The sequence below is a fragment of the Rana temporaria genome, chromosome 5 (genome assembly GCF_905171775.1).
Source record: "Rana temporaria chromosome 5, aRanTem1.1, whole genome shotgun sequence".
Classification (NCBI taxonomy): domain Eukaryota; kingdom Metazoa; phylum Chordata; class Amphibia; order Anura; family Ranidae; genus Rana; species Rana temporaria.
In genome coordinates, this window is record NC_053493.1 from 354,297,108 (window position 1) to 354,312,575 (window position 15,468).

The 15,468-nt window shown below is 43.2% G+C and overlaps 1 protein-coding gene across 1 annotated transcript in view; it reads right to left on the bottom strand.

Moving 5' to 3' along the window:
• Positions 1–11,589: 11,589 nt before the first annotated feature.
• NBN (nibrin) overlaps positions 11,590–15,468 on the bottom strand; it is a 128,259-nt gene continuing 124,380 nt past the window's right edge. The window contains exon 16 of the mRNA XM_040354601.1: positions 11,590–12,050. Coding sequence (XP_040210535.1) covers positions 12,017–12,050 — 34 coding nt within the window. The 3' untranslated portion in view covers positions 11,590–12,016. The remainder of the gene's footprint in view (positions 12,051–15,468) is intronic.

Below are 15,468 nucleotides of genomic sequence, written 5' to 3' on the forward strand. Positions count from 1 at the left end.
AGTTGGCTGACATTTTGGTACAGAAACATGAATCGTTGATCTGCTCCTAAGGGGGCATATTCAGTATAAATCCTATATCATCATCATCATCGGTGTTAAAGTTTCTGGATTTTGTTTGGTGTCATGAAGTATTAAATACAAGTCAAATAGCAGCATTTGGTTTAAGACTGGCCAATTTAATTTCTCCTGTCTGCACCTACACGGGATCGGTGAACTAGCATGCCAGTAGCCTGGCGTTGGGTTGGTATTTGGAAACTATTAGGTAGATTCAGAAAGAGTTAGGCCGGCTTATCAGTAGATACCCTGACCTAACTCCGAATCTACACCGATGTATGTTTAAGCTTATGCTCAAACAGAGATACGCTTAAACATATCTAAGATAGGCCGGCTTGCGCCGTCCTATCTTAGATTGCAATTTTTCGGATGGCCGCTAGGTGGCGCTTCCATTGCGGCCGGCGTAGATTATGTAAATGAGCTTGTACGCCGATTCACGAACGTACGCCCGTCCGCCGCAGTCGAATTACGTTGTTTCCGTAAGGCCTTAGGCGGCCTAAAGTTATTCCACCTATGAAGTGGAATAACAATGTTAAAGTATGGCCGCCGTTCCCGCCGCGAGGTTCGAATTTTTTACGTTGTTTGCGTAAGTCGTCCGCGAATCGGGAGTTACGCCGTTTACGTCCACGTCAAAATCAATAGGCCCGTACGGCGTACTTAGCTGCAATGCGCACTGGGATATGTAGGCGCCCGGCGCATGCGCAGTAGCAAAAAACGTCAAAAAACGTGAGGTCAAGCCTCATTACCATACAACATGCCCTTACGCCCGCTCGTTTTAGGCTACGCCGCCGTAAATTAGCAGGTAAGTATATTGAGAATCATTACTAGCCTAGCTAATTTACGGCGGTGTAGCCTAAACAGGCTAAGCTACGCCGCCGTAACTTTCAGCCATTGTACCTGAATCTACCTATATATGACTGCATCACAGTTCTTGTTTGACTTTCTGTAAGTTTCTGTTTCCTACAATCTTCTGCATTTATTCACTCTTCTTCCTTTTTTTTTATGTTCTTCAGTTTGAATTAATTCCACGACTAGTTATTAAAGATCACTCTGTACAGGTTTACAGAGAAAAAAGTGCTCTTAAAAAAAGGCTTTTGACTTGTGTTGAAGATTAAGTTGTACACAAATGAGCTTATTTATGAAGGAATTATAATGTGCAAAGTACACGGATCTACTTAAGCATACTGAAATATGTTGTATTAGGTTAACGCATTTTGCATCGTCTTTTATTAAAAAGCTTGCAGTTGGTTTTGCTTTTGTCTAGCTGCTAATGAAGTACATTTTATTTTTTTTGTTCTTGTTCTATAGAATTTTGTAGTGCTATGGTGAATGTTGTATGACTACAAATGGGAGTAGCATAGTTGAATTTGTTTTGATGTTTGTTTACAAATGAAGTCTACGTTCACATTGGAGGCTGGTTCGAAATCTCAAATTTCAAACCTGCATTTCATTGTGAGTTGGGGGGGGGCGATTTGAAAGACACCCGTGCGGGTTCATACACAGATATATATTGCAATTGCGCCTGAATTTGCCAAAAGTGATGCAGGAACTACTTTTGGAATCGGTGCAGCGCCACAAAGTCGGCATCGCACTGATTTGGAGGGTGCCGTTGCCGACAATAGTCTCCGACTTGGCATGTGATTTGTCATGTCAGATCTGCCTGATGTGAACTGGGGCTTTCATAGAAAGTAAACCTCTTTTAGCTTATTCTTTCTTTAACCTGCTGCTGACATTATACTGCGGCAGGGTGGCATGGCTGCACAAACCGCCATAGGTGTACGTTGGCATCTTTAAGAGCTATATGGGGATCGTGCCTCCGGAGCCGATGCTATAAGGCTAACCTATAGGTACTGTGAATGTCTCCTTAAAGGGGTTGTAAAGGTAATTTTTTTTGTTCCCTAAATAACTTCCTTACCTTAGTGCAGTCCTCCTTCACTTACCTAATCCTTCCATTTTGCTTTTAAATGTCCTTATTTCTTTTGAGAAATCCTCACTTCCTGTTCTTCTGTCTGTAACTACACACAGTAATGTGGGGCTTTCTCCCTGGTGTGGAGAAAGCCTCTTGGGGAGGGGGTGAGCAGGAGTGTCAGGACGCCAACTAACACACAACTCCTTTATCTGCAAAGTAGAGTGTCCTGACACTCCTGCTCGCCCCCTCCCCCCTCAAGAGGCTTTCTCCACACCAGGGAGAAAGCCCCACATTACTGTGTGTAGTTACAGACAGAAGAACAGGAAGTGAGGATTTCTCAGAAGAAATAAGGACATTTAAAAGCAAAATGGAAGGATGAGGTAAGTGAAGGAGGACTGCACTAAGGTAAAGGAAGCTATTTAGAGAATCTTTTTTTTTTTACCTTTACAACCCCTTTAAGGTGCACCGTTTAGGAGATACTTACTTGTGGAGCCGGTGATTTCACCAGTGCATGTGCTCTGAAGGAACGGCATACCCGAGCCTTGCCGTAAACGGCGATTCCTGCACACATGCGTGGGAGTGACGTCCTCTGCGCTCCTTCCTGCCGACCTGAAAACCACTCCAGGACACCATAAAAGCGAGAGGAACCATTGAGCTCTGCATGGAATCAGGAGATTGACACTCCCGAAGAGTATGTTTCTCAGTAGACTTCAAAAGAAGACTTGTTTAACAGAACAGCCTTGGCAATTAGAGAGTAAATATTCACCTCTGCCACTAGAGGAGGCTTTTTGTCAAACTCAATTTTTCAACAGTCACTGTGGCATTTTGTGAAGCTGAAATGAGAGCACTAGTTGCTATCTGGCTCCGTTGGGTACATCTGAGGGCAAGTGTGTGCTTTTGTGTCTTACCAAATTGGCTTCTCATCTAGATTTCCAATTCTGTATGGAAGAATCTGATTGCTCTATGTAGCTCTTCTTTATTTGGGTTCTATTGAGGGACAGCCATTTGTTTTTTTGAGTTCCAGTAATTCTTTTGAGGAGTTCTGGAATAAAGGGGCCTTGTGGCGATTAGATGGTGGCAAGGGTTGGTAGCCACTCTTGCACATCTTTCTAAACCTATCTAAAAATTTGCACCATGTATTTAGTGCAATAGATTGTACATAACTAGTTGAATGTTAAGTGCCATAGTTGCGCACTGAATTTTTTTTTGATCGATCAACTCTAATGCAACCAGCCTGCCAGATTTTATATGCAAGTATTGCTAGTGGCTGTTATAGAACATTGGCTCAGCAGGAGGGATTCCCCCTATCAACACTGACTGTGTAAATGAGCACTTTTATTTTTATGGCAACCCATGTTTGCAGGAAAGAAAATCACTCCGTCTAGGACCGACTACTTGAAACCCGGACTACACATCTACATTTTTTTTTTGTGACTTTGAAAAGAATTGGATACACCAGTGGTGCTTTAGAGGTGTATATGTGATCGGTTATTGTAATTTAAATTTAATGACAGAGATCTGAGGTCCACTGTGATTCAATGACAATAAAACATAGGCCAAGGAGGTGGAAACTTTTTATTGGCAATCCAGTTACCTAGAAATCACCACAGCCCCCATTTCCATGCCTTTACCTCCTAGATTTGTATACGTGATGCCTCAGGTTTCTTTCACTTGCAATGTATGCCTGAGGTTCTGATATTGTAGAACGTATGCACTCTGGAGGCTTATCATCCTTGCACTGTACCAGAATTGGCACTTAGTTACTAAGCTGTTGTCATACAGTAGGCAGCACAAAGGTCAGACCTATTCTTAGATGGCTGTGTTGTGCTTTACAGCCTCCATTCGTTTGAAGGTAATGATGCAAAAATACATAATAAAATGTATACTAAAACAGTCATCAATCAAAGTTGTGCTGATGTTATCTTGGCCAAGAATGCATTCCAGATGCTTTTTTCCTTCACTGTACTGGGAAACACTTTTTTTTTTACAGTGTTTCAGTACAGTTGTTTGCAGTAAAAAAAAAAAAAGCATGCTGTACTTTTTTTTGGCACTGGAACGCACTGCTGTGAATTTTGCCATTGGAACCCATATAGCCTACTTTCCATGGGTTTTTGATGCAGAAATAGCACTGCACTGCATATGGCGTGAACGAGCCTTTGGGGCCCTTTCACACGTACGGACAAACGGTCCGTTTATTACAAGTCCGTTCACGGACTTGTAATGCATCCCTATGGGAATGTGGATGTTAGCGAATGATGCATCCGCTAACGTCCGCAAAGATCCGCATTTGCGGACGGAAGAAAATCCTATTTTTCTTCCGTCTGCCGGATCGGATGAAGATGGACATACGGTCCGTGTTCATCCAATCCCCCATAGGGGAGAGCAGAGGAAAGACAGGGCGGTCTCGGCACAGTGTGCGGGGACTGCCCTATCCGCCGACAGCTCAGCGGGGATTTCCGGATGATCCCCGCTGAGCCGACGGACACACACGGGGTGGATCAATACGGATCCGCTCCGCGTGAACGAGCCCTTACTGTTGAAAGCAATGTTGTGCAGTTATCCATAGTGGCTAATCCAGTTGTGCTTTCTCTAAGCTGATTATTTAAGATTTCTGCACATCAGGAAATCTTGTTTTAACCTATAACTTGTATTGGACTTTAAGAAAAAAAAAGTTGAATGACTTCTCTTATCACATATCTACTACATACATCATAGACGTCAGAAGCCGTTATGTTTCAGTTTTACATAAAGACCGGAACATAGCATAAGCAAGGAAGATCCACGGTGGCGGCCATACTGTGGGACAAGGTTCTCAGTGATGGGAAAGACCATTACTAAAACCAGGAAGAGGTTGCATTTCCCATGTCATCAACCTAAAAAACTATCGATAACAAAGCCGAAAAATCAAGTACCGGTATTTTAAAACTCTAATCAACAATTTACTATATTACAGCTTGCCAACCCTTAAACGTAACAGATAAAATATTTGCGCTGTAGGGTGTGTGACAAAAAGTGAAAATAAATAATGAAATTACAAAGTGACTAGTGGGGATAATACTGCTGTGACAATAAAGAAAAAATCCTTAATAGGACACGGCACTCAGAAAAAGTCCAGATCTAGCACAATCCTGCCGTGTATTGGTGTATTTCATCAAAAGTGGATCCAATCGCCAACAGTGTAGGTATTGTGTAAATAATAATACAAAAACACACTCTTAAGTGAAAAACAAAGAAAATAGTTCTGAAAAAAAAATATATATATAAGACCCTTGGATCCGGAGTATGGGTGAGATAGAGTAGTTGAGCCAACACCAAGATCACATGTATACACCTCTGGTGGAGGAATGCGTAAAGTACTTTACGCATTCCTCTTAATGAACATGGATGTTCACGAGCATGTCGAGGAGTCAAGTGAAGATATTAAAACTTTTCGGCAGCTGCTCTCCATCTGAGGCATCGAGAGAGGGAATAGGAGCCGCTGCAAGCCCTTATCAGCTGAGGTATTTCCACACACCGCGAACCATTGGGGAGACTAAACAGCTAGCCTACTACTCCAGAGATCTAGCAGGAGAAAGGATAGAGGGACTAACGAGCTCGGCGCTCGTGGATACGAGCCTGAGATCTCTCACTTACATGTGAGTGCATTCCCACTCGCCAAGACCCCAGCTACCAGCCCCCTCTGTGACGTTATTTCACCATCAGCTTTTTGTTTTCTTTTTGCTTTGTTTTTTCATGTAATACACCGGACGGAGACCTGTATGTGCTACCTAACTGTGGACTATACCTACCAGGACCAGGTTGATCTAAACACAGTGTGTTTAATTTGAGGTGAGCAGCTGGGTCCACCAGAGGTGTATACATGTGATCTTGGTGTTGGCTCAACTACTCTATCTCACCCATACTCCGGATCCAAGGGTCTTATATATATATATTTTTTTCAGAACTATTTTCTTTGTTTTTCACTTAAGAGTGTGTTTTTGTATTATTATTTACACAATACCTACACTGTTGGCGATTGGATCCACTTTTGATGAAATACACCAATACACGGCAGGATTGTGCTAGATCTGGACTTTTTCTGAGTGCCGTGTCCTATTAAGGATTTTTTCTTTATTGTCACAGCAGTATTATCCCCACTAGTCACTTTGTAATTTCATTATTTATTTTCACTTTTTGTCACACACCCTACAGCGCAAATATTTTATCTGTTACATTTGCTTCACCTTAGTCTATCGAGGTAGACCTTTATATTTGCAGCAGTATTTCTAGTTTGCCCTTTGTCCCCCTTTTCCTTCACTTTTAGACAGCGCAGGAGTTCACTTTATCCAACCCTTAAACGTAGATACTGCTGTTTTTGACTTTCTTTTCACCTGGTGATCCTGCTAGTAATGCACTTCCTGCCTTGGGGTGTCTGCATTCTGCATGAAGTAGTAACGCTAACACATTTTGGACGGCAGCATTATCAGTCTGAGTGGGTAGTGTAATGGCGCGTACACCTGATCATTTTTCGGGTTGTAAAAAAACAACGTTTTTTTAAAAATGTAATTTAAAACGATTGAGTTTGGGCTTCAGAGCATTTGTTTGGGTTCTGAAAAACGAAAAAAAAATTTTTTCCGAACAATGCTATTTTTTCACGACGTTTTAAACAATCTTGTTTTTCGGGTTGTAAAAAATTATCGTGTGTGGGCTTTAACGACGTGAAAAACCTGCGCATGCTCAGAAGCAAGTTATGAGACGGGAGCGCTCGTTCTGGTAAAACTACCGTAAGCACATTCATCACGCTGTAACAGAATGCAACTTCCCCTTTATAGTGCCGTCGTATGTCACCGCGCTTTGCTAAAGCATTTTTTTTTTATTGATCGTGTGTGGGCAACGCCGTTTTAATGATGAAGTTGAAAAAAACTTATTTTTTCTAGAGCATGAAAAACATTGTTTTTTACAACCTGAAAAATGATCGTGTGCACGCGGCTTTAGAGTAGCAGAGTAAGACCCATTCCACATGAGCTTGTACAATCAGGTCCACGTTTCAGGCAGACCTGATTGAACTCTCCATTCATCCCCATGAAGTGGCGGATGTCAGCGGTGACACTTACTGCTATCACATCCGACTCTGTCTGAAAAAACCTAGACGCATGGTTGTCCTATTTTCCATCCATCTGGTGCATGGGATTGGATGGAAACGGACGGGTGGTGTTAATCTGCATGTTACATGTTCCACCCATTTTTAGGGTGAAACGTAACATATTCACACTCAATACTCCCCCTTATAACAGCGGGCTGGGGGATCTGATCCCCACACCCGCTGTCACTGTTTGAAAAGAGCGTGGCCATACGCTTGCATCATTCATTCAGTGTCCTCTGAATTATCTACAAGTACCGACAGCCTTTGCAAGTGATGGCTTGTCGCTATTAATGCTCTACCAGGGTGCTGTTGAGCACGGAGGTAATTCATTGATTCTTCCCGTCATTGTGTAACTGCCTGCCTGTACAGGGTACAGTCTGCAGGAGTACACTTTTTTATTTTTTTTTACACATTTTGAACTTATCCTTTAAACACACAGAAAAAAAAAAAAAAACAACCTTGAATCTTTCCAGGTATAATCACACATTCACAAACTCCTAGTTTTGACAACACCGAAGAGAGTCTTGGTCACTCCTGTTGCATTGGTGGCCCACAAGAATGTGTACACGTTCTATAGTCAACTTGGAAAAGCAATTAAAAAAAAAAAAAGTTTAGTGCATTAATTTTTATTCCATTTTATAAAAAGAAAAATACCACACTTATAAAATCAAATATTTGTATGGATTCAGTGTGCATATATAATATGAGGGTTGTCTGTGGACTTTGGTGCAGTAACTGTGGTACAATGCACCAAACCAATTGTAGATATGCCACATTTTGAAGACAATAATATATTTGCCCTTGGTGTGTGTGTGCGTATATGCCAACATCATTAAATTGCGAAGCAAGTAATGGTCGACATCTATGGGGCCCCATGTTTTAGCGGCATTGTCTGCACCCTAGCACTTAAAATGTTACTCATTTTGTAACATGTTTGAATGTCTGACTCATTTTAGATGGCGTAACCTCAAAGAGCCCCAAGTGTATATGTCTGGCATAATCATTATGGTTTCCCTGTGAAACATTCACCATACATCACTCGCACATAATACTGTGTAATATCTATTCAGATGCCGTATGTAACAATTTGCTGTGCAAAATATGGTTGTTGAAATGCAACTTTATATTATGCAATATAAAATTCAGATAAAGAGAAACAATAAAATTGTTGACCTTTTTTTTGTGATCATTTTGATGTGTGTTGTGTCCCCCCCCCCCCCCCCATAACCTTTTCATGTGCATTGAGGGAGCCTCTAACTTGCTTGAAAAAGTGGAAAATCCATTTAAAGCAGGGGTCTCAAACTCAAATTACCTGAGGGCCACAAGACAAGTTTTCATATGCCATGGGGGGCCGCATGCAAACTTTCAAACTTCAAAAACAACAGTACTGGTGTCAGCGAACACATTATTAACCCCCAGCACTGGTGTCAGCGAGCGCATTATTACCACCAGCACTGGTGTTAGTGGATGCATTATTAACTCTGACCACTACACATCACACTGACCACTACACTGCACACTCACCACTACACTACACGATGACCACTACACATCACACTGACCACTCACCATCAGGGCACAGCACATTAGGTCACAGAGCCCAGCACATCAGGGTACAGAGCCCAGCACATCAGGGCACAGCACATCAGAGGGGTACATGGGGCGCATCAGAGCACATGGGGAACAATCAGGGTACATGGGGCGCATTAAGGTACATGGGGCACATCAGGGTACATGAGGGCACAAACAGGGTACATGGGGAACATGAGGGCATAATCAGGGTACATGGGGGCACAATTGGGGTACTGGGGGGCACATTAAAGCACATCAGAGTACATGGGGAACATGAGGTCACAATCGGGGTACATGGGGCACAAGTCAGCGTTTACTTGTCTTTTTTCTTCACATGCAGAGTAGCGCAGGAAGCGTCTCTGTCATAAGTTCACTTCTGTCTCACGCTGCGGCTGCTCCCCGCCCCCCCCCCCCCCCCGACTGCTTTATGAAAATGCTTAGTGCCTGTTCTAAACAAATAATTTTGACTAATCCGGAACCAACATACAGCAAGTAAAGTCTGACATTTATCCACATACCTTGCTTCAGGTGGGTCTGGACCAACAGGGGAACCAGGAAGTGAGCATTGTTCCAGGAGCTAAAAAATTAAAAGCAGCCTACATCTTTCTGCTGTAATAAAGTAGATTTACATGAAGGGTTTCCAAGGCAATATTGGAACCCCATAATAAGTAATCGTAGCAGAATAGTGCCAATGATTATATTTTGAGAGTATCTCTTGTGTAGGGTACCTTTAACCACTTGTATACCAGCCTGTATATACCCCTTCTACCACTACCAGGCCATTTTCCATGGTATTGTGTCGAGCTATACCCTCAGGGTCCAGTTTCCCTTCTAGGGATGTCACTGTCCTGGAACTGTAAAGCACCCTGCAAATGAGGTCACCCGATACACAGTACCCTGGACATCACTGCCAACCGGAAACATTAAATGACTTCTCCACTTTTGCATGTGGGGTCCAGGCACAGTTCCTCTTTGTAAAATTAGATCTTTAGCGAGACATCCGGCAGATTCATTATCTAAGGACACTAGCTAAAAACAGGCTTAGCTAAGCTGGGAGGGATTTTGCCTGGTTAGTAGATAGTTTTTTTTGGCCACTGTCCATTCAGCTGAAGGTGGCAACACAACCCAAATAGTCATGAATATGAAGTGTCCTGTGATGTACAACTAAGAAATACTGAGTTTGTGCCTCATTTTAGTACAGTGGGCAGAGCAATGACAATGATTCCTTCATGCCCCTGTGGCTAATCTGCACATCCAGATTGGCCAATTTATAGAACAGCTACAGCCTAATATTATAGCAGCACTTATGACAAACCGCATAAATCTGTTTAAGTTTCCTTGGCCATCATCAGTACATTGTATGGAAACTATGCCCACTATGAAATAGGGTTTACAGACTGGCATGATGGAACTAGACATGGTATTGTGTGGTGGGTTAAAAAACAAACAAGAAAAAAAGTCACCACCTCCCCCGACATAGCCATACTTCTCTTGGTTTACATAAGTGCACTTACTTTTGCTATCCTGTGATCCAGAATTATCTCACAGCGAGTTACAGCATGCCATCAGCTGATGTCAGAGTCCCTGCTGGCTCTGGAAGGATCCCAACTCTATTATCAGGATGAAGCAAGCAGTGCCCACTAGGGATGAGTCGAACACCAACCCCCCCCCCCCCCCATTCGGTTTGCACCAGAACCTTCGAATGGACCGACCATTCGCGCAAACATTTAAAGCCTAATATGCAAGTTATTGTTGTAAAACTTCTTTAAGAACCCGGGTCTTGCCCCACGGAACATGTATCAATGGAAAAAAACTGTATTTTTTTCTGGAGCAGTGATTTTAATGATGCTTAAATTAAAAAAAAAAAAAAATTAAAATTCCTTTAAATATTGTACCTGCTGGGTGTCTATAGTATGCCTGTGAAGTGGCACGTGTTTAGAACTGTCCCTGCACAAAATTTGATTACTGGTCCCTGCAATATGGATGAAAATCATTGAGAAAAATACCAGACACAGACAGTACACACACCACATAGCTTTAGGTGCACACTACAGAGGACAAAGGCAGTACACACACACCACATAGCTTTAGGTGCACACTACAGAGGACACAGGCAATACACCACATGAGAATACTGCAGCTAGCACAATCACCTGCCTGCCAGTAAATTAGGAATAGCTGATCTAGCTAAACTATACAGTGTATAAATATATATACACAACACCTGGGATGCATATATATCCTCTACACACTGTAACTTTAACTGACTAGCCTGCCTGCAAAAAATGACACTCTGTCTCTCAACCACCACTACACAAGGTCGACCTGCAGGCGGCCTTTTATAGTGTGGGGCGTGTACTAAACCCCCTGAGCCATAATTGGCCAAAGACACCCTGGCTTTGGCCAATTATGGCTGTTTTTTGCAAGCTGTGATTGGCCAAGCATGCCGGTCATAGTGCATGCTTGGCCAATCATCAGCCAGCAATGCACTGCGATGCCGCAGTGAATTATGGGCCGTGAAACGTAACTCGAATTTGGCGCAAACGGCCCAAAACTTTCGTAATTTGACGAATGATCGAACATACAATGTTCCAGTCAAACATGAGTTCGACTGGAATACAAAGCTCATCCCTAGTGCCCACCCCTCTCTAGGCCGGTGCTCCAGTAAGTGCTGGAGTGGAAGAGCAGAGAGCGAGGACTGGCAGATTCAAGTAGTGAGCGAACTGTTCTTAGGCCTAGAGCTGTTGGGGGGAGAGGTGAAGCATCAGACCAATGCTGCAACAGAGGTGAGTATGTATGTTTATTTTTTTATGACCAAATACATTCCATTATTTCGCAAAAAAAGACAGTACAGCCTTCTTAAAGCAGCAGTTATTTGCAGGAACCTTACAGAAAATATACTCCAAAGCAAGAGGTTTCAGTACACAAAGACTGGAGAAAAAAAACAGAAAATGTTTATTCACAAGCAAAAAAATAAATTTTATTCACAGGCAAAACCACATAGAACAGCATCCAAGTGCTTTTAGTAGAGGAGTGTTAGGAGACATCATACCAGAACAGCGTAAATAAAACTTCTGTTCCCCAACTGTCAAACTTTTTCTCAACATACATAATGAGCATGGAAAGGACTTGTACTTCTCTTTTAATTGACTTTTTTCTTCAAGGTGCTTACTCATTGGGGAGGGTGCATGTAGTGCTCAGCATTATACATTCAGCTGCATCCTCATAAATCAGGACTATAAACCCCAATCCTGCCGTCTTCTCTGAAATGCCTATTGACGGGTTCTACAGAAGATCAATGCTCACTTCTGCAAAGCATAGATTCCACTTTTCTATTTACATCATGTCAGGAATTTCCTTTATCTTCGCTTTTTCACGTTCTTTGGATTATATCTGTAATAAGAAAAAATACACAAGTTAGATTTTGTCAGTCTTTGCTTTAACGGTTTAACCATTAAGCCATTTTCTGCCAGGCTCAGGCTTTCTCATACCTATACAATGCATCCACAAAGTATTCACAGCGCTTCACTTTTTCCACATTTTGTTATGTTACAGCCTTATTCCAGAATAGATTAAATTCATTATTTTCCCCAAAATTCTACAAACAATACCCCTTAAAGGGGTGGTTCACCCTAAAAACTACTTTTTTTTATTAGACTGGTCCCCCACATTACAATACGATTAAGGCTATTATTTTTTTTTGATGCTGTACATACCTTCGTACAGCATATTCACCCGTGGCATCCGGGTTGCGAGTCCCGCGGGAGTGGGCGTTCCTCACATGTCTGTGATTGACATTTTGACCAAAAACGAGCTCCCCCCCGTCGCGTAAGCCGCGTCACGGTTGGCGAAAGGAGCCGAACGGCGATGCGCATGCGCAGTATAGCGCCGACTTGCCGTTCGGCTCCTTTCGCCAAATATTTGCAAATTTATAAAAAAAAAAAAAAAAAAACACCCTTGTACATAATAATTCACAGCCTTTGCCATGGCGCTCAAAAATTAGCTCAGGTGCATCCCGGTTTCCACCGAGCAGCCATGAGGTGTCAATTCAGAAGATTGGGTATGATTTGGAAAGGCACACACCTGTCTATACAAGGTCCCACAGTTAGGCCCCTTTCACACTGGGGCTTTGTATTTGCGGGGGTATTCGGCTGCTAGCGGGGCACTGTTAACCCCTGCTAGTGGCAGAAAAAGGGTTAAACCACCCGCAAAGCGCCGCTGCAGCGATTTGCCGGCGGTATAGCCGCGATGCCCATTGATTTCAATGGGCAGGAGCGGTATACACACCGCTCCAAAGATGCTGCTAGCAGGACTTTTTTTACCATCCTGCTAGCGCACCGCTCCAGTGTGAAAGCCCTCTGGGCTTTTACATGGGAGAGACAGCAGCTGCTCTTATAAGGCGCCTTGCATGCAGGGCCGATCCACCCTATAGGCTCACTATGCAAGCCACTTAGGGCCCCGCAAAGCTGTGGAGGGCCCCCAAATTTTACTAGAGGCCCTGCCAGGTGAGAAGTTATTTTCGGCCCCTCACCCCGCTTCTCAACTTGCTGGCTGCATGGGAGAAGAGGTAAGAAGTCGGCACCCCCCCGCTTCTCACTTTAATGTAAGATGTAATTTCTGACAGCAGAACACCCCCTTCCCCCGCTTCTCAACTTTAATGTCACATGTCACTGTCGGCAGCGCCCCCCCGCTTCTCAACTTTAATGCGACATGTCATTTTGCTTAGGGCCCCAAGTAGGTCAGGATCGGCACTGCTTGCATGCACTATTTTTGGTGTTCTAGCACCTGCAAAGCGCCTCAGTGTGAAAGGGGTCTTAGCCGTGCATGTCGGAGCACAAACCAAGCCATGAAGTCCAATGAATTATCTGTAGAACACCGAGACAGAATTGTATTGAAGTACAGATCTGGGGAAGGGTACAGAAACATTTCTGCAACATTGAAGGTCCCAATGAGTACATCAGCTTCCATCATTTATAAATGGAAGATGCCTTTGCGGCTGACCGCTTGTAGTTCTCAGTGAACCAACCAGGATGCTGATGAGCACTCTAGGTAGTGCTTTGATCTTGCAATTATTCAGCAATTGCCTGCTTGTATCAAAAGCTACGGGCAGACAGTTATACAGTCTGCAGAAGCCTGACACCGCAGGTGCAATACCTAAAAAAATAAAAAAAAATAATAATAATAATAAATGCACTTTTTTTTAACTTAACCACTTAAGCCCCGGACCAATATGCTGGCTAAAGACCCAAGGGGTTTTTACAGTTCGGGACTGCGTCGCTTTAACAGACAATTGCGCGGTCGTGCGACGTGGCTCCCAAACAAAATTGGCGTCCTTTTTTTCCCCACAAATAGAGCTTTCTTTTGGTGGTATTTGATCACCTCTGCGGTTTTTATTTTTTGCGCTATAAACAAAAATAGAGCGACAATTTTAAAAAAAATGCAATATTTTTTACTTTTTGCTGTAATAAATATCCCCCAAAAACATATATAAAATATTTTTTTTTCCTCAGTTTAGGCCGATACGTATTCTTCTACCTATTTTTGGTACAAAAAAAATCGCAATAATCGTTTATCGGTTGGTTTGCGCAAAATTTATAGCGTTTACAAAATAGGGGATAGTTTTTTTGCATTTTTATTTTTTTTACTAGTAATGGCGGCGATCAGGGATTTTTTTGTGACTGCGACATTATGGCGGACACTTCGGACAATTTTGACAAATTTTTGGGACCATTGTCATTTTCACAGCAAAAAATGCATTTAAATTGCATTCTTTATTGTGAAAATGACAGTTGCAGTTTGGGAGTTAAACACAGGGGGCGCTGTAACATTTAGGGATCACTGTGTATGTGTTTACTAGTGTAGGGGGGTGTGGCTGTAGGACTGACACCATCGATCGAGTCTTCCCTATAAAAGGGATCACACGATCGATGCGCCGCCACAGTGAAGCACGGGGAAGCCGTGTTTACACACGGCTCTCCCCGTTCTTCAGCTCCGGGGAGCGATCGCGACGGAGCAGCTATAAACAAATAGCCGCGCCGTCGTCCCGGATCGCTCCCCGAGCGGACCCGACCTCCGCATGTACCGGGGGGGGGGGTCCCGATCAGACCCCACACCCACGTCTATGCAGGCACGTACAGGTACGTTGATGTGCCTGTCCGTGCCATTCTGCCGACGCAAATGTACATGAGGAGGTCGGGAAGTGGTTAAATAAATGCATTTATAAATTTTTTTTAAGGTGAACTTATCCTTTATGATCTTTGACTTCCATGGCCTTTCGCATACATGACTGTCAGTCTAAGAAGAGGGCAGTTAAAAATTGAAACTTTGTGGTCCAGCTCCAGAAAAAAAAAAAAAAAAAAAAAAGGATTACCTTTGTAGTGGGGCCTCCCTACACGTCAATGTACAGCAACGGAGGAATAAGGTGTAATATTTATTGTATTCCCCCCACTTGCAGTTTTCCTCTATGCTGTGCGACTGGCCCCCCCACAGCCTCTTCTTTAAGGCCCCCTTCACATGGGTAAACCGATCTGTTCCGCCTAAAAAAATGACAGGCGTACCTGATCAGACCCTCCATTATCAACTATGGAGGGTCCGTTTACACCTGCCAACATCCAATTTGATCGGCTAAAAACAGACGGATGGTGATCTGTTCGCCATCAGTGTAGAGGAATAGATGGCAGACGGGTGTAAACAGACAGGTGGTCCATTTTTATATCCGACCACCCATAGAGGAGAGTGGGCTGTCAGTACCCGCTCTACATAAGCAGAGCGGACACAGACCAGCCATCTGCCTGCTCAGTGGACAGATTCC